The sequence below is a fragment of the Diplodia corticola genome (genome assembly GCF_001883845.1).
Source record: "Diplodia corticola strain CBS 112549 chromosome Unknown scaffold30, whole genome shotgun sequence".
NCBI classification, from domain to species: domain Eukaryota; kingdom Fungi; phylum Ascomycota; class Dothideomycetes; order Botryosphaeriales; family Botryosphaeriaceae; genus Diplodia; species Diplodia corticola.
Genome location: NW_017971509.1, coordinates 226,295 through 253,564, shown reverse-complemented (window position 1 = coordinate 253,564; position 27,270 = coordinate 226,295). Strand labels below are relative to the sequence as shown.

Here is a 27,270-nt window from a genome sequence, read left to right as displayed (position 1 = left end):
CGTTTCCCAGTTTGGCCGCACCCTGAGTGACGCATCATCTGGCAAATGTTGAGAAGCCGCCATTCTAGAAGCAGCAACCAGCTAAATCGGAGTCATGTTGGAGCTCAGATCGAGGCTCCAGGAACAACAGGGAAGCGACGGGGTTCCTTTGGTCGAACCGTCATTCTCAAACGCTGCGTGATGGATCGAAAACCGGGGCTCTGGTGAGGAGGTTCTGCAAGCAAAATGGAAGGTGACTATTCGTATCCGTAGGGTACGGACATGGAAACACAGTAGCCGCTTGCCCCACAGATCCCGGCAATACGTAGCCGCCTAGCCTATCAGCACTGCCGCATTATGAACCACTCCTTTCCCTGCACGTTTCTCCGTGGCCGAAGGATAATCGTAGCCTGTTCCTGGTTTGCTTGCGCAGATGCTTGCGTACATACAAGCACACGGGCGTCTTGGCAGTAGAATTCTGGCCTCGTTTGACCTCTAGGTCCACTCTTGGCAGCGACACAGCTTGCGTACACCATTGTTGATTCAGGCTGAGTGCTGTTGACGACTTGAGTATCAGAGCTCGCGGTTTTAGTATAAAGGTTCCTCAAAGATGGAGTCGTAATGATCATTACCGCCCTTGATCTTCTTCTTAGCTTTTCATTCATTCCTGACACTCTGAAGTCAACACCATGGTCCAATTCCGCAGCACAGTGACCCTCGTCGCGGCCTTTCTGGCGGCACAGCCAGTGGCAGCACACGCAGGGCACAGCCTTGAGCATGAGATTGCTGCGCGAGCTGCCTATCTCAAGCATGCTCCGCGCGATCTGTCTCACTGCGCCGAGAAGCTCAAGGCTCGTGGAGTCGAGCAGCGTGCCATTGAGCGCCGCAGCACGAAGGTGCAGGCGCTGAAGGCCGAGGTTGCGGCCAAGAAGAGTGCGCTTTCTCTCCCTTGCAACCTTGAGGCAGTTTGCTGACGTCCGTGGTCGAATAGAGGCCAAGCGTGCCATCGCGGCTTCCACTCCCTCTAGCGGTGCCGCGGCCACTCCGAGCGGCGCTCCCGGCGACGATGCTACCCTCACCGACTGGGGCGCGCAGGTCGCTAACTCCAGCCACCTGTCCAACCTGACGGCTTCCCCTGATATGCCTGGGTTTGAGGACTTGATCTTCCAAAACACTTCCTGTGTCCTGAGCCCCGAGGGCGAGATTGGGCCGTACTGTGAGTGCTGTTCCGCTTGAGGCACATTCCAGCAAGGGGCTAACCCATTTGAAGACGTTCTCGGCGAGCTGATCCGGGAGGACATTACTGAGGATGAGCCTGGGGTTCCCGTCTCCATTGATGGCCAGTTCATCGACATCAACACCTGCGAGCCGATCACGGACCTGTACTGGGACCTGTGGCAGTAAGTCACATGGGCTCGGCCGATTCTGGAGCGAATTTGCTAACCCCAACAGCTGCAACGCCACGGGCGTGTACGCGGGCGTTGTCGGATCGGGCAACGGAAACGAGGAAGACCTGACCAACATAAACAAGACCTTCCTCCGCGGCATCGCGAAGACGGACGAGGATGGCGTGGCCAGCTTCAAGACCGTCTTCCCGGGCCACTACTCGGGGCGCGCAACGCACATCCACGTGGTGACGCACAGCGGGGCGTCGGAGCTGGGCAACGGCACGCTCACGGGCGGCAACGTCACGCACATCGGACAGCTGTTCTTCGACCAAGACCTCATCTCGGAGATCAACACGAACGTCTCGCCCTACACGGAGAACACGATTGATATTGTCGAGAACGCGGACGACAGGGTGTTTGCGATTGAGACGCAGACTGAGAGCGACCCGGTGTTCGACTACATGATGCTGGGTGACAGCGTCGAGGATGGAATCTTTGCCTGGGTTGCCATGGGCGTTGACCTGACCGCCAACTACACGTGGAGCGCGGCTTCCATCTACGGAGAGAACGGCGGCACTGAGGCGTAATTAGCTGGGTAGATTGAATGTATCGCAGGAGCTTTGCCTTCTTGAGCAATTGAGCTAGGATGTTTTTGTGAAATGTGAAATCAGCAACCTACCCGCCGCATGCAATGGGTCGATTGGATTGTTGGCATGTGCAGGTGTGAGGACGGACGTGACGGCGACGGGGAACGAAGGGCCGGCGATCGGCGCGGCGGGCCAGGGTCGGGCAAATCATGGCGCAGTTGCGGCTGCAGCGACCGCACAGCTCCCGCAACTCCTGCAACAACACCTTGCGCCTTCCACCACACCATGTCGACCATCACGCAAAGCGCTCTCCAGAGCTCGTACCCGTGCGTCTCACTCCAGTCTGCTCATCACGTGCACCTTGCTGAACCCAAGCAGCCCCGTCCTGCCCAAGGAGTTCAACGCGAACCAGCCGCAGACGATTCGCCTGTATCCGCTCAGCAACTACACCTTCGGCACCAAGGAGAACCAGCCCGAGGAGGACCCCTCGGTGCTGGCCCGCCTGAAGCGCCTCGAGGAGCACTACAACGAGCATGGCATGCGCCGCACCTGCGAGGGCATCCTCGTCTGCCACGAGCACAACCACCCCCACATCCTGATGCTGCAGATCGCCAATGCCTTCTTCAAGCTGCCCGGCGACTACCTGCGCCCCGAGGACCCCGAGATCGACGGCTTCAAGGCCCGCCTGAACGAGCGCCTCGCCCCCGTCGGCTCGCAGTTCACCGGCGAGGGCGTCAACGACGAGTGGCAGATTGGCGACACCCTGGCCCAGTGGTGGCGCCCCAACTTCGAGACCTTCATGTACCCCTTCATCCCCGCCCACGTCACCCGCCCCAAGGAGTGCAAGAAGCTGTACTTCATCCAGCTGCCCCGGAGCAGTATGTCATCGCCCTCATCTCCGCCCCCGCCCCCGCAACCCTTCCGGGAAGCTGACACATGTCTGCAGAGGTTCTCTCCGTCCCCAAGAACATGAAGCTCCTCGCCGTTCCGCTGTTCGAGCTGTACGACAACACCGCCCGCTATGGCCCCCAGCTCTCGGCCATCCCCCACCTCCTCTCCCGCTACAATTTCGAGTTTGTCGACGAGAAGGGCGAGGTAGTAGCCGTGACGCCCGGCGGTGGTCCCGGTCCAGGCGGTCCCCATCAGCCGCAGACGAAAGTCTTGGCAGGCGGTGAGGATAAGGACGCCGAGATGAACGGCAACGCGGCGAACGAGTGAAGAGATGGGCGCAAAAAAGAGAGAGAAAAGAAAGCATGGGATGGACTCCGGGCGGCGTCCTAATTGCATTCACTGGCTGGTTGGACTTGGGTCGGGTCTGCTGCGTTCAAAGCGGGCGTTCGGGTATTGTTAGGTGGCTGCATTGGCGGCACGAAGCTGGATTGTTCGACAGACGAGAATTTCGATAGGGTTCAATGCACATGCTTGCATCTGGAATGGTGCTCCAGCGGGCTTCCTGCAATGCGTTGACGCCGGTGGTGGATTCGTCGTCAAGACCCACGATGGCAGACACCAAGGTGCTTTGATGACTGACCAGGCCAGTGGAGACTGTTCGGGTATCGAATAGAGGTACGTCCACTCGCTTATCTCAAGTTCATGTCTACTTGGAGTGGGGAAACATACTTGACGGCAGGGCCAAAGGATTGTTGAAGGCAACCGTGGGACCAGTTCAGTCTCCCGGATCAGGTACGCCATGCCCCTCGGTCCGCGGAATCCATGCCGTTGCACTGGGGGCGCCACGTCAGAGCCCGTGATTGACACAGCTCGAAATGCTGTGATGTTGGCTTCAGCCCGACGATGTCCAGGAAAACGCCGGTTGGAACCGCGCGGAGATGGACACAAGAGCGGGAAAGAACGGTGGCCAGCTGCCGATTACCCAGCTGTGCCCAGCTGTGGGCAGCTTCGCGTTCGCTCCTTTCGGCACTTCCGACGCGCTTACGGGAGCAACGGTGGCCGGGTACGAGTCGTGCACACGACAAGGGGCATCGATTCTACATGGACCCTCCCTACACAGCAGCCCTCTTCCAATGACACAGCGTCCAGAATGCTCCAACACCCCGAGTCTGTGCGGAGCGATGGGCAGGCAAACGGCTGGGTCTGCGGGAAGAGCGGAAGGCGAGATGGCGTCGTCGGCAATTCTGGTCATTGTACGTTCGAGATTTAGGGTTACCGACGATCCTCGCTCCCGGCAAATGACCTGTTGGTATGGCCCCGTGGCTCAAGACCCGGATCTTCGATGGAAAGAGTCGTGCTCTCCGACACTGGGCGAATGAGGGGCCGACGCATGACATTTGCGCTCCTGCACCCGTCTCCTTTCTCTACTGTTTTAACTTTTGCCCAAGAACCCGCATTGCCTTTATGCTCAAGATGCGGCCCGCCCTCGTGTTGGACCTTCCGCCATTCGCACCGCATGGATTCAGTCCTGACCCGAACCCGCCTGGATGAGGAAATTACTGGTCGCTTGAGGACGCGGTATAGCAAACGCCTGCCCAAGTAGGGGTCCCCTGCATCGCCGATGCGCGCCCACATCCGACGTTAAGGGTCAATCGCAACGGCCTCTTCGGTGCGGTATGCGCTGTTCCTTGGAAAGCGTTGGTAACACGCACAGACAGACTCTTGGCTGCTACTATGTCTTTCCTTGGACAGACTGCAGCCGCGTCAGCCACAACACACCCGAGAGTGACGGTAAGCCGGCTATATTGAGCCGAGACGCTAGTGCCTGCCTACGAGCATCGATAGTGGCAGCAAGCATCGTGGCAATAGTGCGTTGTACATACCATCTTGTCCAACATGCCACTTTATTCCGTGCGCTCAGGAGGAGAGGGAAAAAAAAAAGTGTCCTCGGCATGGAGAACCGCATGTGATGGACGAAGACAAGGAGGGTCAGGCAGCCAGGCCAATCCATCTATTCCTAGTAGCGGCGGGCCGGCAAAGAAGCATCGGCCGTCAACACGAGCATAGAAACCCCCCGCCTTAATGCCACATGGCCGCTACGTAGGTGGTCGCACCGAAACACAGAGCACAGCCGCCTACCTGGTGGCTGCAGATTCCCCGCCTCTGACTCCTCCATGCTCTGCCAAGCCATTCTGTAACGCGACAAGAAAAAGCCTTTGGGCGCGGGCACCCCGTCGCCAAAGCTAGATGTGAATTTGGCCGAGTTTCTCAGCGACAGGCGTGCCTCGTGTTGCTTCTCGTACGTTTTTGCTGCGAAGCAATGGCCGTATTGTGCCGCAGCACTTCACTTTCTAGTCATACGGAGAGAGTGAGAGAGACACAGAGAGAGAGACAAGGTCTCAAGCAAAAACCAGCCGAATGATTCAAGAGTTCTGGAAGGCGTGCAAATTTCCGGCCACGCCAGAATAGACAGGATGAGGGGGTTGGAACAGATTGGAAGCCCGAGACTCCCACCCCCACTCTCTACTATCGCATACGGCCGCTCCGATTACCCGCTTGGCCGCGGAGGAACCGCAGACGACGCCAGGACTGCTGCCGGGTGCGTCCGGTCGTTTTAATCTCGTGCCGTTGGAGTTGCCTGTTTTTGCTGCAATCTTCCTCCCCACGTCATGCTGCGAGGCGACGGACGGGGGGGCGACTGTGGCGTGAACGATATTGTACATACCTTGATAAGCTTATACCTATTCCATCGAGATGCCGCATACCCCAGACATCGGCAAGTTCGGCAACTTTTTGCTAGTGTGCCGACGAAGCCAAGGAGAGGCGAACGGGAGGACAAGGAAACGAAAGTTTAAAAGTATATGACAGTACATCGGCGCGTTTGTTTGGAGGCGGCGCCAGCCCGAGTCAGTGCGTGCAGCTCCCAGGATTCCGGTCCGGTTGTCGTCAGGGGAGGGGTCCGGAAGCTGACGATGATGGGGCGGACAAGGCAGGCGAGCCGGCGTCGACATCTGATGGGCAGAATGAAGGTTAGAGCCCGTGCGTGATATGGGGCGCCCGGGGGGGAGGGGGGTCCAGGTAGGGTAGGAAGAGAGTTTGCCCGCATCGTTTCCTTGGCTCGTCGTCGATACCCAAGCTTGGGCGGCGCTGCGGGAAGTTTAATGCTGATTGAACACCCGTCGGAGATCCTTGCGCCAAAAAGTTAATATCCGAAAGCTTGCCTATGTTTTTCAGTGCCCGCTGCCTGTGTTGCTAACTGCTTTTGTCATCCATGGGAATGGCTTGTCTGCCAAGGAACCGCAATAGGCACAATGGGTTGTAGGACATTTTCCCCTTACATGTTGCGTGGAAGACGGTCGAGTGTGGATGTCAGCTTCATGGAGGAATAAAACAGCTTCGGAAAGCAACGTTTCAGCAGCCAAGATTCTTCTGGAATTCACTGGCCGGGAGTTTCAGTCTTGTCGTGTCTCGAATGGGAAAAGTATGATCGAGAAGTGCCCGCGTTCATTGGTCAATTCATGCTGTTGCGGAGGCCTCGGGGTTTCGCCAACACAGTCCGGGGCATGCATCATCGGTAGGGTATGCCACGTGGCGGTTGCATGTGACCAATGCCATGTCTGGTGCACTGCCCAATTGATGGCCTGGTGTCGCCGTTGCCAGCGTCCTCATCCGAGACATCAATCTCACTTAGTCACACCATCGTGTACAGCAGCAGCCCTTCCATATGACGCTGCTATTCAGTTATACAAACCGAAAATAAGCAAGAGGTTGATGTAGTTCGAGCATACATCCATGATGCTGATGGCTACATGAACCCTTTCAGAAAAGTAGCGTCCACATCTTGCAGACGATATGAAACTTACCAAGTGAGCTTGCACGCACCGTGCAATCCCACCTTCGGAAAATACCTTCGAAGCCCTACCGGAAGACGTGTAGCAAGGACCAAACATTCGCGGGCAACGAAAAACAAGAATAAAAGCGTATCTGAACTGAGTTTTCCGACGGGAGACTCGCATGCCGATCAATCATACGACTCCCTCTTGCCACCGCCGCTATCGTCGTCGTGTGTGAGACGAGGCGCCTTGTTGCGCTGACCGGACCGGAACTGTCTTCTTCCCGGAGAGGCGCGTGCCCGGGACGTGGAAGGGGCTGACAACTTTAGCCAGCTTCTGGGAAAGTAAGACTGAGTCAATGTGCAGAACGGTCCCTAACGTTCAATTCTTGGCCGGCCCGCAGATTCCCAAGGAGAACCTGGGTAGATGCACTCTGCTTAGAAGGCCGTGACCATTGAACATCAGTGGAGAAATGTGGGAAGCGAAGTGGTAGGTGTTTGGGGCGGATTGCAACGCTTCAGGAGACAAGATCGAGGATGCCGAGGACTTTGGCATGCCGTACAAGGGATTTTCTACTGCAATAGCTGAACCAAGTATAGCAGAACTGCAAAAGGCATATGCTCTGCAGCTCAATCATCCATGTCCACCATGATTTTTCACCAGATGGCCAACAAAGCGTGATTGGAAATGATTGATTATGTCCCCTAGCAACCTCACCGCACCATCCCGTGAATTAATCTACAATATACTGGAGTAAGAGAACGCCTAGGCTTTTCAGCGCTGGATACAGTTGTACAGGACAGAAAAAAGTGAGTATGACCGTATCCTGCGAGTCAAAGAAAAAAAAAAGGAAAACAATACCATAAGGAATCATGTCCAGGGAAAGCCGTCCCGAATAGTTCCCCCAAGCCCTATACCTACCATACCATACCCTTATATTTATCTTTTCATTCGTGTACTCAAGTGAAACACAGTTACAGTGCGTAATGATGCAGCGCAACCAGTACGCGCTTTTTCTTTTCGAAAACTAGAACATCATCGACGCCCCCACTTCTCTTCTTCTCGCCAAGTCGTTGTGGAGTAGTGCAGCAAAGAATGTCTCGTCGTCCGCCCCGTATACGACATCATCCCGACCGGCAAAGTTCGACTCAAGTGCCTTGTCCAGTCGCCACACTTCATGGCCTTCGAATTTTTTGAATCGCGATGCTTCACCTATGGCGATCGAAGCGAGGAAGCGCAATCGTGTCTCAATAGCCTTTTTCTGCGTGCGAGCGCTACACCAAAAGGATGCGATCTCGTCCACACATTCCAATCCGTTGCCGATGGCTTCAATTGTGGTGGCCATATCAGAAGCCAACCCACCTGCAGACAGAATGTCCGTCGCGATGAGTACAGCATAACCAGGGAATGGTGTAGCAAAGGCGAAAGGGTGCTTCGGACCGAGACGCTGGGAGCGAGCTGATTCGGTGACAGGCGCAATAATCCTACAAAGAAGGTTTCGAGCCGTGGCGTTGGCTCGATAGGCGTTGCGGGACAGGATATGAGGGGGCAGTGAAGAGTGCCGCGCATACCGATTGAGTCGCATGATGGCTGCCTGGTGGAGAGCATGCATGCCAACGAAGGTACCCGCGTAGCCGGCGTTGATTGCCGAGTAGAGGTTGCTTTCGTTGTATTGGAGCTCCAGGGGCAGACATGCGAGCCACTCATCCAGGCGCTCGTTGGTTTGATCGTAGAACTGGTTGTACTCGTGCAATCGCATGCTTGCATGCTTGCGTGCGGCACGGGCCGTGAAGATCCACACATCGCCCCAAATTGCGGATACTAGAGCGTGGTAGCCCATCGGGCTGATGTTTCTCAGAAGAGCTCGTTCCTCGATGTGACCACCGTCAAAGATTGGCGTCTCGAGTGGCCGACCTGCGTCATATGCTGCCTTTGAGCAAGGGAGCCTGACGCAGACGTCGTCGGCGTCGATCATAAAGAGCGTGCCTCCCGAAAACCCATTGTAACGCTGGGTGTATAGTTAGCTTTGGCTTGTCTACGTGATGGATCGGGGATACGTACGTCCATCAGGAACCCAGCCCAGAACGTCCGCTGCTTGCACTCCTCACTCATCCTGCGGTCAAACCCAAACAGACTCTCGCTGTCATCGCAGGCAACGCCTTCCTCTAGGTTGAGCTTCAAGGCGCTGATGGCCCTCAAGAACGAGCCACACCAATCCCAAGCCTCCTCGTGCCGGCCTCGAGCAAAATGTGCCAAACCGATATACATTCTGCTGAGGCACATGTGGACGGTGAACTTGCCGACACGCTTCTGCAAACCAGAGTTGCAGATATCAAGCAGCTGCTTCTCGGTGCGACGCCATTCGGGATCGGTGGAGAAGACGTTACCCATGACCAACAGCGAGTAGATGACAAGCTTCTCGTCAGCCGTCTTGGGTTGAGAATTGGTAACCCAATTCATGAATGGTTCCCGAGCGAACACAGCATATGTGGATGAGTTGACATAGTTGAAGTACAAGTCCAGGAGTTTTCTTGTGAGTTTAGAATCGGCTTCGTAGGGATCCGAGTCCAAGCCGGAGCGTGCCATGGCGTGCATGGCTGAACTCCTCACGGCATCAGTGGGGACTTGGGGAGCGAAAGCGGAGCCAAGAGCCTCCCTTTCGTCTGACGAGGTGCTGCGATAGCGACGTTTCCGGGGCTCATCCGCGTCTCCCGGCTTGCTCATCTCATCAAACATGCGCTGTGGCTTCAAGAAGCCGCGAGATGAAGGAGATGTTGCGCGTTGAGACTGGTGTGGAGGCGAATGGTGCGCACTGAGGGCATCCCCTTGTTGATTTGTTGGCGTGGCTATTGTCTCTAACAAGTCGAGCTTCATGCCATCGGTGTTTGGGGATTGACCACTGAGGCCACTACAGTCTGGTCAGCCGTTGAGCTAGGTTCAACCGTTGTGTGGAAGAGACAGCAGGCCAGCCATCAATCGCAGCTTGTAACATTGGCTGATTCAACCTTGATTGGGCGGCAGGCAGGCATCAAGCCCTGTGTGGAAATGGAGGAGCGACTTACCCTCTGCATGTCCGACGGGCACGGGTGCATTGGGCGCACTTGGGGACGCCGGGCTCGCATTTGATCTTCTTCTCGCGACAGGTCAGGCATGCCTGGGCAAGACGCTTACGAGGCTTTCCAGCCTTCGTTACTCCCCATTGTGGGTTGACGGCTTCGCCGTCGATGACGGTCCGGCAATACGAGCCGTCCTCGTACACGTAGCACATGCCCTCTCCGGCAACTTGTTGCTGGCCGACGCAACGTGCAGCGCGGGTGGAGCCGCGTGAGATGTCTACAATGCGGCGTTTCACCCGCAGTGCAGAGCCTTCGTTGGCATCCTCGCGTGGCGATTGGTTTTCCGAGCCGGCACTGGCGCCAGACGAGATGGATCCGCGTCGGAGGAAGCGATGGCTGAGCTCGGTAGGAGGCGCATGTAGCCGGACGTCGGACACAGGCGCTGCGATGACGCTTGACGCAGGGGTGTAGACCGGGTAAGGCTGAGGGGCGGACGAGACGGACGAGACGGACTGGGCTGGGTTGGAGGTGGCCTTGCTGTCTTCACGGGCGGAGTAGCCATGGCCGTTGGACGAGGTCGAGGTCGAGTCGAAGCCGCTGAGGCTGGGGAGACGGGTCACGGGAGCAGGCGAAGCATTGGGGGCGGCAGGATTCAGAAGGTCGGGGCTGATCAGAGTGCGCAGACTGGGCAGCTGCACGCCCTCGCTGGCCGAGGCGGACGAGGAGGCGGGCTGCGAGGGCGAGATGGTGCCATAGAAGCGCTCGGGCGGGGCAGCAACAGCGGTAGGCGGCGTCCGGTAGGATCCAAAGGAATCTGGAGAGCGAGAGGAGGGGTGCAGGCCGGGAAGCACATGCACAACGCGGGCAGGTTCCGCTTGGGGCTCCATTTGGGCGTCGTTGCAGCGGAGAGCGGTCTGGGGTAGCGATCGATGTCCTTGGACAAGACCCTGTGAGGTGCAGGAGGAGGGCTGGGACTAGTTATATTCCGAGCGACTACCGGCAGGCCAAGCTCTGGCCATCGAAGGTGTGAAGCTAGTCAACGACCCGGTACCACGGACGGCCTGAGTGGGAGGCGGGCTCGGCTGAGCAGGAGCCAGGCTGGGAGCGGAGGGGAGCGGAGGGCAGCAGACGGGCACGGGCAGCCTGGGGCGGAGGGTTGAGAGAAGGGCTGGGGAAGAGTCGGAAGTACCGAGGGCGCAGCTGATGCGCCGGCAGTGCGCGCTGAGGTTTCCACTTCGGCCCGTTTGCGACGGCAGTCGAAGCTGGGCACGGGTGCCGCGCGGGCAGCGCGCGCGCAGGGAGCGGAGCCCAGGGACGAGGGGTGCTGGCGTGCGGGCGTGCTGGCGACGACAAAGGAGCAGCACATGTGCAGCCCGCCCGGTGAAACGGCGCTTGCGAACGGGCGCTCGTGCGCTCGCCGGCGGGCGACGGGGCCGGGCAGCAGCAGCACAGGCAGCTCCAGCAACCCAGCGCGTGGCGGCGGGCAACCCTGCGGCGCTCCGGGGAGCAGGATGGCAATGACGGCGCTGAGCTTGGATGGCAGGCGCTGCCAGACTGCCAGAGCAGGGGAGCGCTATTTAGCTGTCGATCGATTCGCTGTCCCGCACTCTGCCCCCAGCCCTAGCCTCGCACGGGCAAGCGTATGGCCCAGATTAAGGCGCCTCTCCTGGTTGCTGCAGGCAGTTTCAGCATCTGCCGACAGCGCGGGATCTGGAGGCCGGCCACCCGGCTGCCCTGGACAGGTGCTGCGCGCCCGCCGCGACTCGCGAATGCCGCCCGCCGACCGCACCAGGGCACGTCCAGCTGTCATCATCATCTCGACGGCGTCTGCCACGCCTGCGACGCCTGCCATCGCCGTGTAGTGCCGACAGCCCAGCCCGCGCACCCACGGTAGTTGGCGACTCCGCGCTTGGCGCTCATCCCTGCACGCCCGGGACGCCACGAGCGACAGCTTGCGCGCCTGCGCGCGCACGTCACGTGAAAAATGGCCCGAGCGTCTCACGACCCAAGCCCATCCATGTCGTGTGAGGCTTGGAGCGCCGCACGCTGTATCGTGGCCCTGTCCGCGCTCCAACTTCCTTCCTTGCCCGCCACTGCTATCCGCCCAAGCCATGTCCGACGACACTGCCCGGAGCCCTGCGCCTGCCCAGTCGCTCCAGCATGCCGACGAGCCCGCGCCGAGCGACCGCGCCAGCGGCCAGGCCTCCGACGACAGGAGCCCTCGGGAAACCGCAAAAGTTTCGGCGTCCGGCAGCACCACACCCGGCGAGAGCACCGCGGTCGACGACAAGTCCGCTGAAGCAGACACGCCGCCGGATGTGAGGAGCCCGAAGGACGACGACGACGACGCTGCCGAGGCTACCCCAGCAGCGAAGAAGCGCAAGCGCAGCCCTGACCCCGAGTCATCGGACCATCCCGAATCCGCAGACCCTGCTGCCACCGCCAGCGATGCCCCTCCGCTGCCCACCGACGAGGTCCCGCCTCCTCTGCCAGACGAAGAGCCTCCAGCGCAGCAGGATGACGGCTGGGAGGCCCTCTGGGACCAAACCGTTGCCGCTTACTACTTTTACAACCGACACACGGGCGTCACTCAATGGGAGAACCCGCGTGTGCCGGAAGCTTCCTCGTCCGCAGCACCGGCGGTACCTGCACTGCCCGCAATGCCTGCAGTGCCTGCGGCGCCAGGTACGACGGGCTACGGCAGCAGCAGCCTGGGCTCGCCACCTCGCAAGCGTGGAGGTGGCTACAATCCGGCCATCCATGGTGACTTCGACCCCAACGCCGACTACGCGCAGGACTATCTAGAGGAAGAAGCCGAGGCTGTCGTCGACCCTGAGGCTGCCGCTGCTCTGCACGCTGCTGCACTGGGGGGAGATGCTTACGCACAAACCGGCAGCTTCAATCGCTTCACTGGCCGGTTCCAAGCCGGCGATGTTGGGCCCGAGCAGCACAACGACGAAAACAAGAGCAAACGACAGCTCAATGCTTATTTTGATGTGGATGCCGCCGCCAATAGCCATGACGGGAGGAGTTTGAGGGCCGAGCGGCAAAATAAGAGGCTTTCCAAGAAGGAGCTCCAAGCGTTCAAGGCAAAGGCCGCGAAGAAGAAGGAAGAGAAGAGGCGCGCATGGCTCAGGGACTAGCAGCTGATTTGACAAGTGAGTGCCTCGCAATGTCTCACACTCCCCTATTAACAAAAAGTCGTCTAATCTCAGCTATGCCGGAGCACGCGGATGCTGCGCCACCCTGCTCTCTCACTTCATTTCTTGCAAACTCATGTTCTACGGCATTTTGCGGCGTTACAATGGTCTGGTCGAGGCCGACCAATGGGTGCAAGACATCCACTAACGGCGCGGTGGGTTCGTTCATCCCTTTTCGGTCATATCCTTTGGTTTCCTCCGTGTATCTTCAGTTCCTCTCTGCCTGGAGAGCATTGACCTTCTTAGAGAAAACAGTGGCATCGTATCTCAGCCGTTACTGATGGAACACAGCACAAACCACAGAACAGTTCATTTCTAGACTCGTCCCCTTCGAGTAGTATTTGAGGAGGGCTTGAAAAGTTTAGAGGGCCATCTCGGTCATTCTGCATGATAGATAATCGCGCAATTGCGAAATATTGCGGCATTTTCCCAACAGAAGGCTGCGCCTTCAGACCTGTGCCTAAGGCAGTTTTAGTAGTGATGCATCCGGTAGCCTCAGCCTCGCAATTTGCGACTAACTTAGGTGGTGGCTCGGCCGCTATAGCGTTTGCGCCGGTACGCCGAACGGACGCGGAAAGGAACCGAGTCCCTGGATGCCAACAACTCCCGCACCTGGCCTTTCGGCTCCTCACTTGTGGCAGCGCCGAACGAGTTGTGCATGGTCAGACCCACAGTCTCTTTTCACCCACTCGCCTTCCCTTTGGCTTTAGCGTCGTCCATCTGCAGGTTTTCGACGCCCTTCTCCACACCCGACTCTGACGTGTCGCCCATAGTGATCTTCATCTCCACATCCTCTCCTTCGTCATCATCCCTTGACCCGGTCTTGCTGGACTCGGCGGCCTCTTCATCCTTCAATGCGCCGACCACTGTGTCTAGCGCGCCGCCCTCAACAAGCAGCCATCCAACGACGTCATTCTTTCCATTCTGTTCGGCTTCGAAGACGGCGTCATGGCCCGCAGCGTTGAGGATGGTGGCATCGGCACCGAGCGCGACCAGCGTCTGCACGGCCGGCAGATGGCCGTTGAGGGCAGCCCAGTGCAGCGCCGTGTTGCCCGCAGCGTTCTTCAGGTTCACGAATGACTTGTACGATTCCTTCACGGCCTCGGGGGAGGGGGCTGCCGAGGTGAGGGTGTTGCGGACGGTGTTGAGGATTTCTACACGGACACGGCGCAAGAGCATTCGGTCAGCCCGCTTCCACGAGACACCCGGGCATGGCAGTGCGGGGCGGTTTTGTCCAACGTACCAGTGTGACCGTTCGCGGCGGCATAGTGGAGGACGGTGTTGCCCGAGAGCTCGTCGACGGCAGCGACTAGGATGTCGGCATGTGAGCTGCCGGCATGGCTCTGGGAGAGCTCTTGAAGGTAGTGCGGCAGGTCCTGGGTCTCGTTCGCACGGGCGAGATACAGGAGATCGTCGACCTCGTCCTCGGTAAGGGCGAGGCTAGCAGGGTTGGCGGTGGCGGGCATTTGGATGACGTGCAAGGTCGCGCAACGGGGGCGGTTTCGAGGGGCAGGCGCTGAGGCTCGGTGTGGCTGGGTGACAAGAATTGCGTTTTTGCGCGCGAGGCGGCTTTGGGCAGGGCGGGCGGGCGGGGCTGTCTTGCGTTCGTGCAGGCCGAGGGTCCGGTGCTCGAGGGGAGCTCGACTGCGGTGGGCGGCTCGGCGGTTCTGGGGAAGGCGGCGAAGTATGCTGGAGATTGGAAGGTTTGTGCTAGCAAGGCCGTCTGCGCTGGCTGCCCGTGTGGTGGAGGGCTACCGTCGCCGTCGCACCAGGAAAAAAAAATTATGCCGACGCCGAGCGAAGCTCAGGTGTGGGCTGCGCGGCCGCGCACACGCCGGGGAAGCGCGGCTGCCTTCCGAGCTCGGCTTGGCGCCTCGTGCCCGCCAGCCAGTGGGGGGGGCCCTTCTTCGGCCACCGCCGCCCATCCCCCACAGCCTTCTCCACACAACAAGCTTTCGCTGCCTCGTCCTACGCCCTCGTGGCAAACGGGCGTTCTCTCCGCCGCCGTTCCACTCCCGCCATGGCCGTTCGCTCTCGCCGCCTGCTGCAACTCGCTTCTCGTCAGGCTCACATGAGGCTGTCCGGCGTCGCCGGGGGTCGCCTGTGTCTGGCCGCTCTCGCCTGCGCCTGGGACCAGCGTGCGAGCGGCCGAGCGCTAGCGCGGCGCAGATCCAGGTGGCCACAGCTTGCGGCCTCCCAGCAACCGTTCTTGTGCGAAGGAGCTGGCACCCGCCAGGGGTTGGATGCGGCTGAGCGGTGCAGCGTCCTGCCTGGGGGGTTCTGCGCGCCTCACTGGACACGTGCCGGAGCGGCCAGCACGTTGCGCATGAACCCTGCCGCCTGCCAACGGCTGCACAGCCATCGTGCCTCATCTCCTCTGATCCGGAATGAGGCTGCTGCCGTGCCTGTTGCTGGGCTTTTGGATTACTGATAGCCCCGCTGATCACAGTCCTCCCTTTCATCAGCCCAGCCTGGAGATGATTCCTGCGCCCACGTGCGGGTCTGGATCGGCGCCACGCGTTATTTCGGGGATTTCGTGTCTGGAGCCGGTCTCACTCCTACTGCATTGAGGCTTCCGCCCCAAGAGACGATCAGCATGTGGACTCAAGGGCTCGGAACCTCGGCTGCCATCCCGCACTTGCTAGCAGTGCCGACATCCCAATTGGCTATCTGCCGCAAGAGATATCGGTGCGCCACCACCCAGACTCACCGGCCTCAATTGCGGTAGCTCTGGCGGAGCTGTGCGCCTTATCTTGCTCTCCCAACAAGGCCCATCTCGTCCTGCCAGCACAAGTGCGATCCCGCCCGTGTTCGGCGTCTGGCCGAGCCGGCAACGCTCTGCCAGCTGTACGTTTCGAGGCTAGCACCCCACCCCTCAAGGTACTTCCCTTCATTCACACTTTGTCGGTGCTCTAGCGCCTCGTCATCCGTCGACGTGGCCCTTCGTAAGCACACCACCTTCCTAGTGTGTGCGAAGCCATATTGCGGCACTGAACGATTTCGCACGGGAACAAGACTGTTAACTGGGCGACGCGATGATCTGGATTTTAGCACCGGCTTTCACTGCCCTCCAACTCCTTCTCCGTGTGCCAACCCCTTGCTGAAGTGCCGTCACCGAGCATTATTATAGTATGTCCCCAGGTGTCCAGGTGCCCTCAGATCGTCAGTCTATCGGGACTTCAAGCTTCCCTTCAAGCGAGAATGCGATCAGGTGCCGGATCGGCACTTTTACAAACCGGTTGAGACTGCACCTCGTCAGCACCAGTCCTTTCGCTCTTCCCTATGACGAAACAAGTTCCTCAAGGTTCCTTCCTGTATACACACGTCACGCCTTGAAACTGCTCAACATCTTTACCTATCAGCCTTGAGTTCGCGAAGTCGTTTCTCTTCTCCGCCACATCTGCGATCTAACAGATCTCCACTTTCGGTAGTTGTCAGCCAATCAGGAAAATCATATCGCCTTTCGGCTCTCCTGTTTCTTCCTCGGTAGTTCTGCCTGGAGGCTGCTCGGTCTCGGTACTACTCATGCACACGTATCGTTGATCTACAGCTTCCCTATGTCCGACTTTTTGCATAACCAAAAAACACGATCCGAGGCTAGTGAATGTCGCGAGAAGGGCTGGGATGTATTTCCAGCCTCGCATGGCCAAAAGAAAACGCATGTTCGGCAGCATCAGGACCCCATGTCCTATAACGGCTCGGCTGCCCCACTGTTTTGCTCTCTCCATCAACTCCGCAATCCACCGATGCATCGCATCACACCACGCTATGCATAGCCACCCCCCGGATCGACTGATTTTGCTTTTGCACCACTCAGTCCACCCAGGGGCCGCACGAAAACCGGTGGTAGCACGAGGCCTTATTTCGGGACCGAAAGACTGACATGCACGGCCGAGGAGACATGAGGCTGAAAGGAAAACGGTAAGCGGAATGCTAAATGCGGTGTGGCTCTGTGCCGCTGAAGCAGTCGGTCCGCGCTCGTTGTCGATCGAACACCTTCTCAGATGACTAGGCCAGCAAGGGTAGTGCAGGGGCAACGAAAAGCAGTCGCTCTTGCTTGGGTCCATCCTGGCGTCAGGTTCGCCGGGAAGCCCCATTCTCGATGATGGTGCTTCAGTAGGGTTCACATGTCGTCGTTCTTGCATCTCGTTGAGCCTCATGTTGAACCGGCCTGCCGCCACCGCTCACCGTTATTCTACACTTCAAAATAGGCGCACCTGCGAAGGAATTGATTAGCTGCGAGAAATCATCTCTGCATACGGGATTTACCAGAAGTCAAGCCACGCAATCTGTGAGGTATTGGCGTAAGGTTTGTGGAGAGTGAAGAGGTTGATGCACAGCTCTCTCTGCTATGCTACCTTTTTGCCCTAGTAAGTTGCAAAGTATCCATCCCTTTCCGTGTTTTCTGCGAAGGATACTACCACGTCTGCACAGACGCTTGAAGGAAATGTTAGGATACAGACGCAGACTTCAAAACTACTTCTTAAGTGTGCAGCTGGAGAAGACTTCTGGGTATAGATGTAGGCATTTCAATCGCACAGAAACATCCAGACACTGGCTTTAGCTACCTACAAAGGAAAGCACACTTTGTAATCCATTTCATCGTCACTCATGATAACACAATGAACTTTCCACACATCCTTCCAGAAATAGCACGCAATGGTCTTATTTTCCTACGTAGCAACTTGACAGTTGGGAAACAATACGGCAAAGCTTCCCATAGTCTCTCATCGGCGGGTCTCAGCACATGAGTGTCTTGCCACTCATACTTCGATGTGGTGTCTTCAGAGCCCCTGTGTCACACACTTATCTATCGACCGTTCAGGATATTCGCCAGACTCCCCAGCACTCGTCTATGCTCTTTGTTCCGCGACAAGTACTCGCTCTCGTCCGAATCCTGTCTCACCTGCGGCGGAGCAGGCATTTCGGCCGCCAACATTGTGGGCGGCGTCGCGGGCGACCATTCAACGCAAATAGACTGGTCTCTGCTCAGCTTCTGGCCGTTGAACCTGGTTCACGCGCGTGTCAGCTTTGATGAAAATCTCTGCACACCAATGCGCTTCGGTAAGACGGCGCATTTCCATAGAGTAATAAGGAGCTCGCGTGCACAACTCAAAACGTAGATCGGCCGGGCCGATGATGACCTGAATCTGGTACTCGACGACATAATGGCACTGACTCGTCGTCTCCCAGAAGCGCCCGTTCTTCTCCTTGGACTCTCACTGGTCGGCGTTGGAGAGGTCGGACCAGATCTCGCACAGGGAAACAAATACAAGGGTCCGTACAGGGAATGTTGTTGTCATGCGCAACTTTACAGAGTGTGCCGTAAGATGCCCTGCAACACTGCCGATCTAAAATGCTCTTCCCGCTTCATAGATTCCGATGGTTATCTGTCACAAGGCCCTTGGAGACAAGCAAGTTGAGGATCCGGCGCGGTTCGGAAGTGGATGTTTTGGGCGTTGAGGAAGACGTGTCTTCCGCGCGCATATCTTTCCATGGGACGCTTCTGTACGTAGTCCGCCGGAGAGGGTGACGTGGGTCTAGGGGCATCAGTGCTCCGTATCCAAGTTACGGGGGGTATGTCTTACTACTTGCTCGCCTGGATATCTTCTTTGAAGCCTCTCGAGCTGATGGTCAATGAGCCCGAATAGTTTTTGCACTTGCTTGTCAAAGAGGAATTTCAGATCCTCTCCGTCCCATAATCAGCTGAAAAAAAAAGGCTAAACAAGGTTGATCAAAAAGCAATCGTCTTACTTTCTGAACCTCGTTTCTCCATGCATCACGCCAATTTCTGCCTGTGAGTAATTCCTGTCAATTTGAAGAGTACTGATGGAGAATATAGGTGTATCACTGGGTACGCCATGCTCACACTTGGAATTTTAGAATTATGTGCTCTTCATCATCTGCCACGCTACCTCTTCAGGTTCTAGACTGATGACAGAACGGTCGATCCCCGACAGGCGCTGCAAAGCCAGATCCTCGAAGCCATTGTCGATTGCCGCCGAGCCGATAGTCTCTTCTGCGAACAGTTCCGGTTGGGATTTTGAAAGGTTTGATGGTCTTCGTTTACCAAAAACAACGTCAAGCTGCTGCAGAGGCATGCAACGACTCTAGCTGGTAACGATTTTCAAGACCGACAGATCAGTGGTACCACCCCCTGCATCACACACGAGGAGAATGTCTTGATCCTGTGCACATCAACAAACGGTCTGTGGAGGCGCCTCCGTCGCACCGTTCCAGGTGATTCATCACTTGAGAGACATACATACCCTGAAGATTCCCGGTGCTTCAGTTGACGTGTGCACAGCGGCAGCCTCCGCTCCGGTGAGACCTATGGAGACGGCATGTCTCAGATGCTGGTCAAATTCGGCGCGGTGGATCACCGTCCTGAATTTCTCCACCGCGGGGTTGTTCCAGGTTGTAGGAACACCAAACATGAATTCGATATACGCGTCAGGCCAGTATGCGCCAGGGAGCTGATAGCTGAGCGCGAACTCGATATGCTGATACAGACGACGCAAGTAGCCCTCAAACTACTTTTTGACGTCGTAAATTAACCTCGTGGTTTCGTTTGGCAGCTCAGATTGTGCTTTGTGGAGCCTGGAGACGTCCAGATATGTCTTGAACCGCTCTCGATACTCTCGGCTATCATCCGTCTGCTCTGAAATTGTTTCGGAGCCGAACCCCCAGGAAGAGGGGATTTGTGGGTTGTGAGGGCAGACTAGGACAGTAGGACCTTGTTCTCATCCGCCTATCCGAGGCCTAGCCATTTCTAGATCCGACGGATGGCTTCGGAGCTGATGGATAGGTTTGCGTAAGAGACTCCGGTACCTGGGAAAACATGTAAGGCTCAGTTTGGTGATGATATATGATGAGAGACGCAGATAGGCACGTGATGGTAACTTGAGTATTCCGGGCGAGACATCCAACGTCATACACTTCTCTGAAAACAAGCTCTATCTCATTCAGCTATCATCACTTACAGGTCATCCCGAAATCCACTGCCACCACCATATGTGGCCTATCAGCCAATATTTGCCGTCAATCTACTCCGTACATGTATTTGCGGGCCCAATTCAATTCCGTCGTAAGGAGACGTCTGCAAGGCAGCGAACCCGCTCCTAAAGTAGGCCAGCTACGGCGAGAGCTTTTAAGTTCTATAATTCAGGACGTTGAACTGGTCTCCGACGGATGCCTCCTGCTCCCCAGCAACACTGACGGCACAAACAATCAGATCTGAGTCATGAACGCCATGTCACACCAGACCGGCTGCTAATGCCTTGTGAGACTCAATACCATGGCAAAATTCTCGGACGAGCCGAAAAGGACGCTCACAAAAACCAACTTGTGCAATGCTTCGTCATCTCGGAACGGCCGAATCCGGAGAGACGACTGGCCAAGCGCTTTCCCTTATGCATGTCCGCCGATAGGCTAGTGTAATGCGTAGCCTTCGCGTCTCTTGCAATGCCGATCAATAGAAAATTCGTGCAGTCTCACCCAATCACAATGCGCCCGCCGCTGCGTATAAGCAAAGCTCGGGACTCACAAGGCGGGCGCATACATGGGACGTACATGGCTTCCGTCTGGCCCCCAAACACTTCTGTGCCGCGCTGCTTGCATACCCTTGTGTATCAGCTCAGACACTCAGCTGGCGTCCGGGTAGTGGTTAGTGCATGTGCGCAGGCATGTACTTCATTCAACCAGAGAAATGAATTAATGCACGAGGCCACTTTGCTGAGGCTGACTTCTAGAACACATTCTCACTCTCCTCGGCGTTTTCGCCGTTTAACTGCATCCGTCTCTTCATTAAGTCCTCTTCCTGGCCTCTCACTTCGACATCCATGTCCACCATTACACAAAATAAGCCTGGCTCCACCAGGTCGCCGCCATTGATTCCAAAGGCCGGCCTTCAGACGCAGGTTGTCTACACCGATGCTGAGGGAGGCAGCGCAGCCGCTGTTCTTCCAACACCAATCATACCTCCTGCGGGTCAAGATAAGACTACAACAAATATGCCGGTGGGCACAGTATTGGTCTTGATCACTTACACAAAGGGTATCACCGGAACCAACATGTATGCATATGCTCTCGATAACCCATCTATTGTCTCCACCATCAAGCCCCCGCAGACGACATCGACAGTCGAAGATACTTCGCAAGCTTCCACGGTTCGAACCGTGACGAGTAGTACCTCAGCATCAACGGTTCGAACCGCGACGAGTAGTACCTCAGCACCATCTCCCTCTCCCACGAAACCAACCAACGCGCAAGATGGCAAAGGGCTCAGCTCTGGAGCGGCTGCAGGCATTGGAGTTGGGGCTGCGATGGGCGGGATCCTGCTGGCCTCTCTCGTGTTCTTTTTTTGTTCTCGAAGATCAAGGAAACGGGAACCACGTTACAACCCCGAGGCTCCGCGGAAACAGTTACCATCCTACGGAGAGAACAAGACCAGTGGCGTGCCACAAGTCACAGCGATAGACATGAGGAATTCGTCGGTTGAGACACACCCTCCGCAACCGGTGGCAGACGACAGCATCTCCAATGAAATGTCGACGCTCAAGAGCATGATCGACAGCCATGTCGTGAGCTATTACCGCACGTCCGAAATCGATTCGGATGCAATCGACGAACCGACTCTTGCCGGCTTGATGGAGACGTCCCGAATCTCGGCCTCGCAGATGGTGTCCGCAATCGCGAGCCCACAAATACGCACCCCGGCGCTACGCTATCTGATAGCATCGGCCATCTTTTCACGAATCGGCCCCAAAAGCCAGGCAAGCTCGAGCTTTCTGCCGCCGGAAGTAGCCAGCTGCCTTGAATCCATGACGGGGATGCAGGATGATGAACACGGTTGGTTTCTCCAAATTGCCGGCTAAGAGATGGAGCTTACGAAAAGACAGCACGGACGGCACTACTCAGCAAGTGGCGGGCCATAACCGCGAGCATGCTCCAACAGACATACGGCTCAAAAGTCGTGACTGAAAGTGACCCGAGATGGCACAACATAGGCCGTGTACTTGATGAACTGGACTCTGTTTTGGTACGCCTGAGAGCGAGAAGAGACGAGAATGCGAACCGGCGCCAGAATCTCGAGGAAATTCTCAAACGCGCGACGGGCTTCGCCTTCCTCTTGTTTTCGCACCCGAGCTCCTGGGAATTTGAATGGCAAACCGGCCCTGGCCATGAACCCGGCTCTGTCGTCATCTTTCCAGCCTTGCTTCAAGTTACGGACGAGAATGGGGAGAAGCTCGGCTCCCCGCGGCCCTTTGAGGAGGTGGAGACTGCAATACTGATCACTTAGTTGGCCTTTTGTTCCCTTTGATTCATCAGAATGTTGTAGTTACGAGGCCGGTTCTCCTACCATTGCACCAAGGTTGACAGAGCTGAAGCTCTTTCCTGGTTGCTTTCATTCACAGAAATGTCGTGCATTTGTGTCCAGACCGGCGCTCCGATCGCCCATCCTCTTTACAACACCGAATAACCGGCCTCGTGGTCATGGATTGCGCACGGGACGGTGTTTGCTTGTTTGACATGCGTAGGCGACAGCCGGGATCATGATGCCTGCAGGTCTCAGCCAATGCGATATGCTACCGACAGGCCGCGCAAGTGTTTGCTGCATTCCGGCCCCCATGACACAATGCAACAACCATGCAGCCGTCACAGAGAGACACAAGCGTCTCACAAAAGCGCGAAGTCGCTGGTGCTTTGTGTGACGACTGGGGTCGGAATTCATCTCATGCCGTTCAAGCTTGGTGACTTTCTCAATTCTTGTTTCTATTCAAGTGGTCCTCTTACTGCATCCGACTCATGCTGATAGAATTGGCCAGAAACGGCTCGGTGGGTTGCCAAGTGATATACACGGAAACTTGCAGGGCGTGGCACCACAACGCCTCACTTTTGCTCGGGTCCGTTGAGGCTCCTCTGGGTCCTCACAAGGAGAGGCCGGGCAGCCGCACAGCCCCTCAAAAGCGATGCAGGCTTGGGAAACCTGATTTGTTCTTACTCCGCAGCGATTGGGAAAGCACACAATATAAGCCGCGCGTCACCGTTGCCTACCGCTTGCATATTCAATAGATCGCGTAACCTTCCCTTTCACAAGAAGACAAGCAATCGCTCAATATCCCATCGAGCCTCTACTCGCAGAGTATAGCCTACACCGGTCAGCGTATCACCCTAAATCGTTTGACAACCCCAGAAACACCGAGTCATCCACCAAGATACCATACACTTCGGCCGAAGATCCCTCGGCCGGAACAGGCTTGTCGGCTTTGTTGAAACGACGCTCCTTCAAGAAAGCAAAGTCCGGCGATACTTCCCATATTTTCCGGGAGACTTCAGACTCTTTACTCAAGAACATCGGTTGGGCGCTGACCTTCCGTCAAGCACACTTTACTGCTGAATGAATCATGCCAAAAGTCTTGTCACACTTCTTATCGGTCAAGGTTGGAGGTAACGATCAAAGTTGGTGAAAAGTGGTCCTCCATTTGCTCCGACAGTCCACACACAGGAAGGTCGTAGTGTTCTTCGCGGGGTATAGACGGATAAATCCTTTACGACCCACTGTGCAACCGCAAGTATCACCTCTGGCATGCCGTCAAAATCCAAGCTATAGGTGGGAGCGTGGTCAGTGAGCACTTGTCAGCATGAAAGCCAGTCGTCGGTTCTCGGAAAGCCATTTGTTCTAGTGATTTCGGTTGATGCAAACCTCATTCCATCATCGCTTGGATTAGCACCATCTAAATTCACGAGCATTGGTCAGAGACTCTTCCATCCCCAGCGTGATCTGCGTTCAAATCTGGTCAAGTAATCCTGGGAATACGTCGAATTTGGCATCTTTGGTCCATGTTAGCCATACCCTGTGCTTAGTCCCGAGCCTACCAGATGGAATTATGAAGGGTCCGGTCGTCTTCTGGTGCAAAGCAATGATCAATCTAGATATCTTCGGTGTAGCGAATGTCAGAACCAAACATGTGAAGCTTTTAGTGTAGAGAACTAACCATCTGGCTACAAAGCCCATTTCCTCCCCGCTCAAAGTGTCCTGTGTGAATATGGGCATAGTGCCCTTTTTTTTTTCGCTGTCAAGAAAGCTGTCTCCGAACAAACGCCAAGTACCAATATTGTTTAGGAAAGAAGATCCGCAACGTTCATCGGCATCTCGTCGATTTGAGTAGAATAGTACACTGCCAACATTAGTAAAAGTCCAATAGGATAGAGAAGGTGGCACTCACACTCGATGTCGCGAAGGATCCTGACGTCCTCGCTCGTAACGAAGTTGATAGCGACACCCTTCCTACCAAAACGTCCACTGCGACCAATTCTGTGAATGTAGTTTTCACGGTTGCTAGGGAGGTCGTAGTTGATAACCAGCGACACCTGCTGGACGTCGATGCCACGGGCCCAGACGTCGGTCGAGATCAGAACGCGAGAGTTGCCCTGACGGAAATCCTGCATGATGCTGTCGCGCTCCTTCTGCGGCATCTCGCCGTGCATCGAAGATACAGTAAAGTTGGCCTCCCGCATCTTATCGGTAAGCCAGTCGACCTTTCTCCTGGTGTTGCAGAAGATGACGGCCTGCGTGATGGTAAGGGTATCGTAAAGGTCGCAAAGAGTATCGAACTTCCACTCTTCCTTTTCGACAGCAATGAAGTACTGCTTCAGGCCTTCAAGAGTCAATTCGTCACGCTTGACGAGAATCCTGACTGGGTCCGTCATGAACTTGGTGGTCATATCCAAAACGTCATACGGAAGCGTGGCCGAGACAACGACAACCTGAGTCGCAGGAGGCAGATAGCGGTACACGTCATAGATCTGCTCGCGGAAGCCACGGTTGAGCAACTCATCAGCCTCGTCCAGAACAAGCATCTTAATGTGGCGAGTGCGAAGGTTGCGGCGGCGGATCATGTCAGCGACGCGACCGGGAGTGCCAGAAACGACGTGCTGGCCGTAATCGAGCTTGCGAATATCCTCGCCGACGTTGGTGCCACCGATGCAAGCGTGGCATTGGACGTTCATGTAGTCGCCGAGAGCCATGACAACAGACTGGATCTGGGTCGCAAGTTCGCGAGTGGGAGATAGAACGAGAGCTGAAGAGGTCAGCGAAGAGGCTTAGGCGCAACGCGACCGGAACCACACACCTTGGGTTTCGCGCACCGCCGTGTCGATGACCTGAAGGATACTGATGGAGAAAGTGGCAGTCTTGCCGGTACCAGACTGGGCCTGGGCAATAGTGTCGCGACCCTTACAGACCTGCACAATGGCACGCGACTGGACGGCGGAGGGCGATTCGTAGCCGTAGGCGTAGATGCCGCGCAGAAGATTCTCCTTCAGGTGCATGGCCTCGAAGGTAGGAGCCACCGTAACCTCCTTGGAGGTGGAGAACTCCATCTTCTCATCGGCGCGTCTGTCGATTCCGTCGGCCATGTTGTGTGAAGCTGCTTCCAATTGTTGTTGGCGGAAAATCGGGCGGGCGTGAAAAGCGCACGGCAGTTGGACGGTGTTTGCGGCCTGAGCGCGGCGGGCGGTGGTGAAGTTTCCGGGGAGCTGGCGCGGAGCTTTTAGCGCGGAAAAGGCTTGGCATTCGTCGCGTCGACAATCTCGCCCGCGACCTCGCCGCCGCCGCCTCCCAGTGCTGAACCTCAGCTCGACCATCCCCCACTCGTCAAACGAACCTGTCCTCCAGCGTCGACGATCAATTACTCCCCCGAGCCGACTCGCCTCCCAAAGCGCAGCCCCACACGCAGCCATGAGCATCCTCCTCGAGGAGCAGCGGCTGCTGCACGAGGACATCGAGCGCCTCGAGCAGGCCACCGCCGAGCGCATTCTCGAGGACCCCAGGAACAACAGGGAGCACCTCCGCCGTGATCACCAGATGGCAAACTTCCTTGATCGCATCCAGAGCCAATCCAAGCGGTTGCTGGACATCTACGCCGACTCGAACGGCGAGCGCACCCGCCAGGTCCAGGCCATTTCCACTGGCGACATCTTCGAGGAATTCTACAAGGAATACAAGGAAATCAAGTCCCACCACAAGGAATACCCGAACGAGGCGGTCGAGAACTTGGAGCGAGCCTACAAGCGCCGTCCCGGCGAGCCCGAGCCCATGGCGCCCAACATCGAATCCATGTTCACTGGCGAGGAAGGCTTTGGGCGCTTCTTCGACATGACGACCCTGCACGACGCCTACGAGAACCTGCCGGGCAACAAGAATGCGAAACACTCCACCTACTTGCAGTATCTAGACACGTTCGACAACTTCGCCCAGTTGAAGCGTCCTAACAAGATGACAGATGCCTACTTCCGCTATCTCGGCGATTTGGTCTCGTATCTTGAGGGCTTCATGAGGAAAACGAGGCCGCTGGAGGATCTGGACAGGCTGTTCGCCGAGTTCGACGAAGAGTTTGCGAAGGCGTGGGAAGCCAACGAGATCCCCGGTTGGGAGGACGAGGATGCAGCTAAGCGTGCCACTGCTGGCCCTGTGACTGAGGGATCTGGCTCTGGATACTGGTGCGCTGACTGCCAGAAGGAGTTCCAGGAGCACACGTATAAGCCTCACCTCAATGGAAGGAAGCACAAGAGGGCCGCTGCTGAAAGGGCTGCGACGGGCGGACAGGCTGGCGACGACCAGCCTTCTTCGAACGGCGCTGTCGACACTAAGCGTCTCAAAGAGCGTGCCGTTGCGCAGCGTGAGTTCTCTGTCAAGAAGCTTGCGGCTGCCATGAAGCTACAGCGCGGTGATACCCGCGTCAATGTCGAGCGCAGGCAGGGTATGACCGAGCGCGAGCGTCAGCAGGAGCTCGACTCTCTGTATGCAGAGGGCATAGACGAAGTTCAGGAGGGTGAAGGTGAGGAAGAAGGTGATGAGGACAAGATCTACAACCCTCTTAAGCTGCCGCTTGCCTGGGATGGCAAGCCGATTCCGTTCTGGCTGTACAAGCTGCACGGTCTCGGTGTCGAGTTTCCCTGCGAGGTTTGTGGTAACTTTGTGTACATGGGACGTCGCGCCTTCGACAAGCACTTTACCGAGGGCCGTCACCTTTACGGCCTAAAGTGTTTGGGAATCACCAAGGATACCGGACTTTACAGGGAGATCACTGGCATCCAAGATGCAATCAACCTCCACAAGAAGATCGAGGTCGACAAGAAGAAGCAAAAGCAGTCCCAGGAGAACGTGGTCCAAATGGAGGATGCAGCGGGCAACGTCATGCCCGAGAAGGTCTACTACGACCTTCAGAAGCAGGGCTTGCTGTGATAAGATTGCCAAGAGATGCTCCTACTAAGAGGATCGAATTTCCCGCAGCTGCTGCGTTGAGTCGCCGTTGTCTCAGAACGCGGGCATC

The 27,270-nt window shown here is 56.7% G+C and overlaps 7 protein-coding genes across 7 annotated transcripts; 4 read left to right on the top strand and 3 right to left on the bottom strand.

The window, feature by feature from the left end:
• Positions 1 to 668: 668 nt before the first annotated feature.
• On the top strand, positions 669 to 3,172 carry BKCO1_3000072 (cleavage and polyadenylation specificity factor subunit 5; the record flags this gene model as incomplete). Its single annotated transcript, XM_020273955.1, has 6 exons — positions 669 to 912; positions 971 to 1,195; positions 1,250 to 1,379; positions 1,432 to 1,950; positions 2,039 to 2,832; positions 2,901 to 3,172. The coding sequence occupies 6 exons, from the start codon at positions 669 to 671 to the stop codon at positions 3,170 to 3,172; spliced, it is 2,184 nt and encodes a 727-aa protein (XP_020129701.1).
• A 4,533-nt stretch (positions 3,173 to 7,705) lies between these two features.
• BKCO1_3000071 (c6 transcription factor) lies at positions 7,706 to 10,621 on the bottom strand (the record flags this gene model as incomplete). The annotated part of the gene is made up of 3 exons (XM_020273954.1): positions 7,706 to 8,686; positions 8,740 to 9,586; positions 9,741 to 10,621. 3 exons carry the CDS (start codon positions 10,619 to 10,621, stop codon positions 7,706 to 7,708), a joined length of 2,709 nt encoding a protein of 902 aa, XP_020129698.1.
• Positions 10,622 to 11,845: 1,224 nt separating this feature from the next.
• Positions 11,846 to 12,877, top strand: BKCO1_3000070 (ww domain-containing protein; the record flags this gene model as incomplete). Its single annotated transcript, XM_020273953.1, has 1 exon — positions 11,846 to 12,877. One exon carries the CDS (start codon positions 11,846 to 11,848, stop codon positions 12,875 to 12,877), a length of 1,032 nt encoding a protein of 343 aa, XP_020129699.1.
• Positions 12,878 to 13,615: 738 nt separating this feature from the next.
• Positions 13,616 to 14,400, bottom strand: BKCO1_3000069 (ankyrin repeat protein; the record flags this gene model as incomplete). The annotated part of the gene is made up of 2 exons (XM_020273951.1): positions 13,616 to 14,088; positions 14,178 to 14,400. 2 exons carry the CDS (start codon positions 14,398 to 14,400, stop codon positions 13,616 to 13,618), a joined length of 696 nt encoding a protein of 231 aa, XP_020129665.1.
• A 6,375-nt stretch (positions 14,401 to 20,775) lies between these two features.
• BKCO1_3000068 (uncharacterized protein) lies at positions 20,776 to 22,235 on the top strand (the record flags this gene model as incomplete). Its single annotated transcript, XM_020273950.1, has 2 exons — positions 20,776 to 21,784; positions 21,835 to 22,235. The coding sequence occupies 2 exons, from the start codon at positions 20,776 to 20,778 to the stop codon at positions 22,233 to 22,235; spliced, it is 1,410 nt and encodes a 469-aa protein (XP_020129735.1).
• A 1,820-nt stretch (positions 22,236 to 24,055) lies between these two features.
• Positions 24,056 to 25,354, bottom strand: BKCO1_3000067 (atp-dependent rna helicase fal1; the record flags this gene model as incomplete). Its single annotated transcript, XM_020273949.1, has 3 exons — positions 24,056 to 24,114; positions 24,163 to 25,017; positions 25,069 to 25,354. 3 exons carry the CDS (start codon positions 25,352 to 25,354, stop codon positions 24,056 to 24,058), a joined length of 1,200 nt encoding a protein of 399 aa, XP_020129761.1.
• Positions 25,355 to 25,676: 322 nt separating this feature from the next.
• Positions 25,677 to 27,182, top strand: BKCO1_3000066 (splicing factor 3a subunit 3; the record flags this gene model as incomplete). Its single annotated transcript, XM_020273948.1, has 1 exon — positions 25,677 to 27,182. The coding sequence occupies one exon, from the start codon at positions 25,677 to 25,679 to the stop codon at positions 27,180 to 27,182; it is 1,506 nt and encodes a 501-aa protein (XP_020129760.1).
• Positions 27,183 to 27,270: the final 88 nt, after the last annotated feature.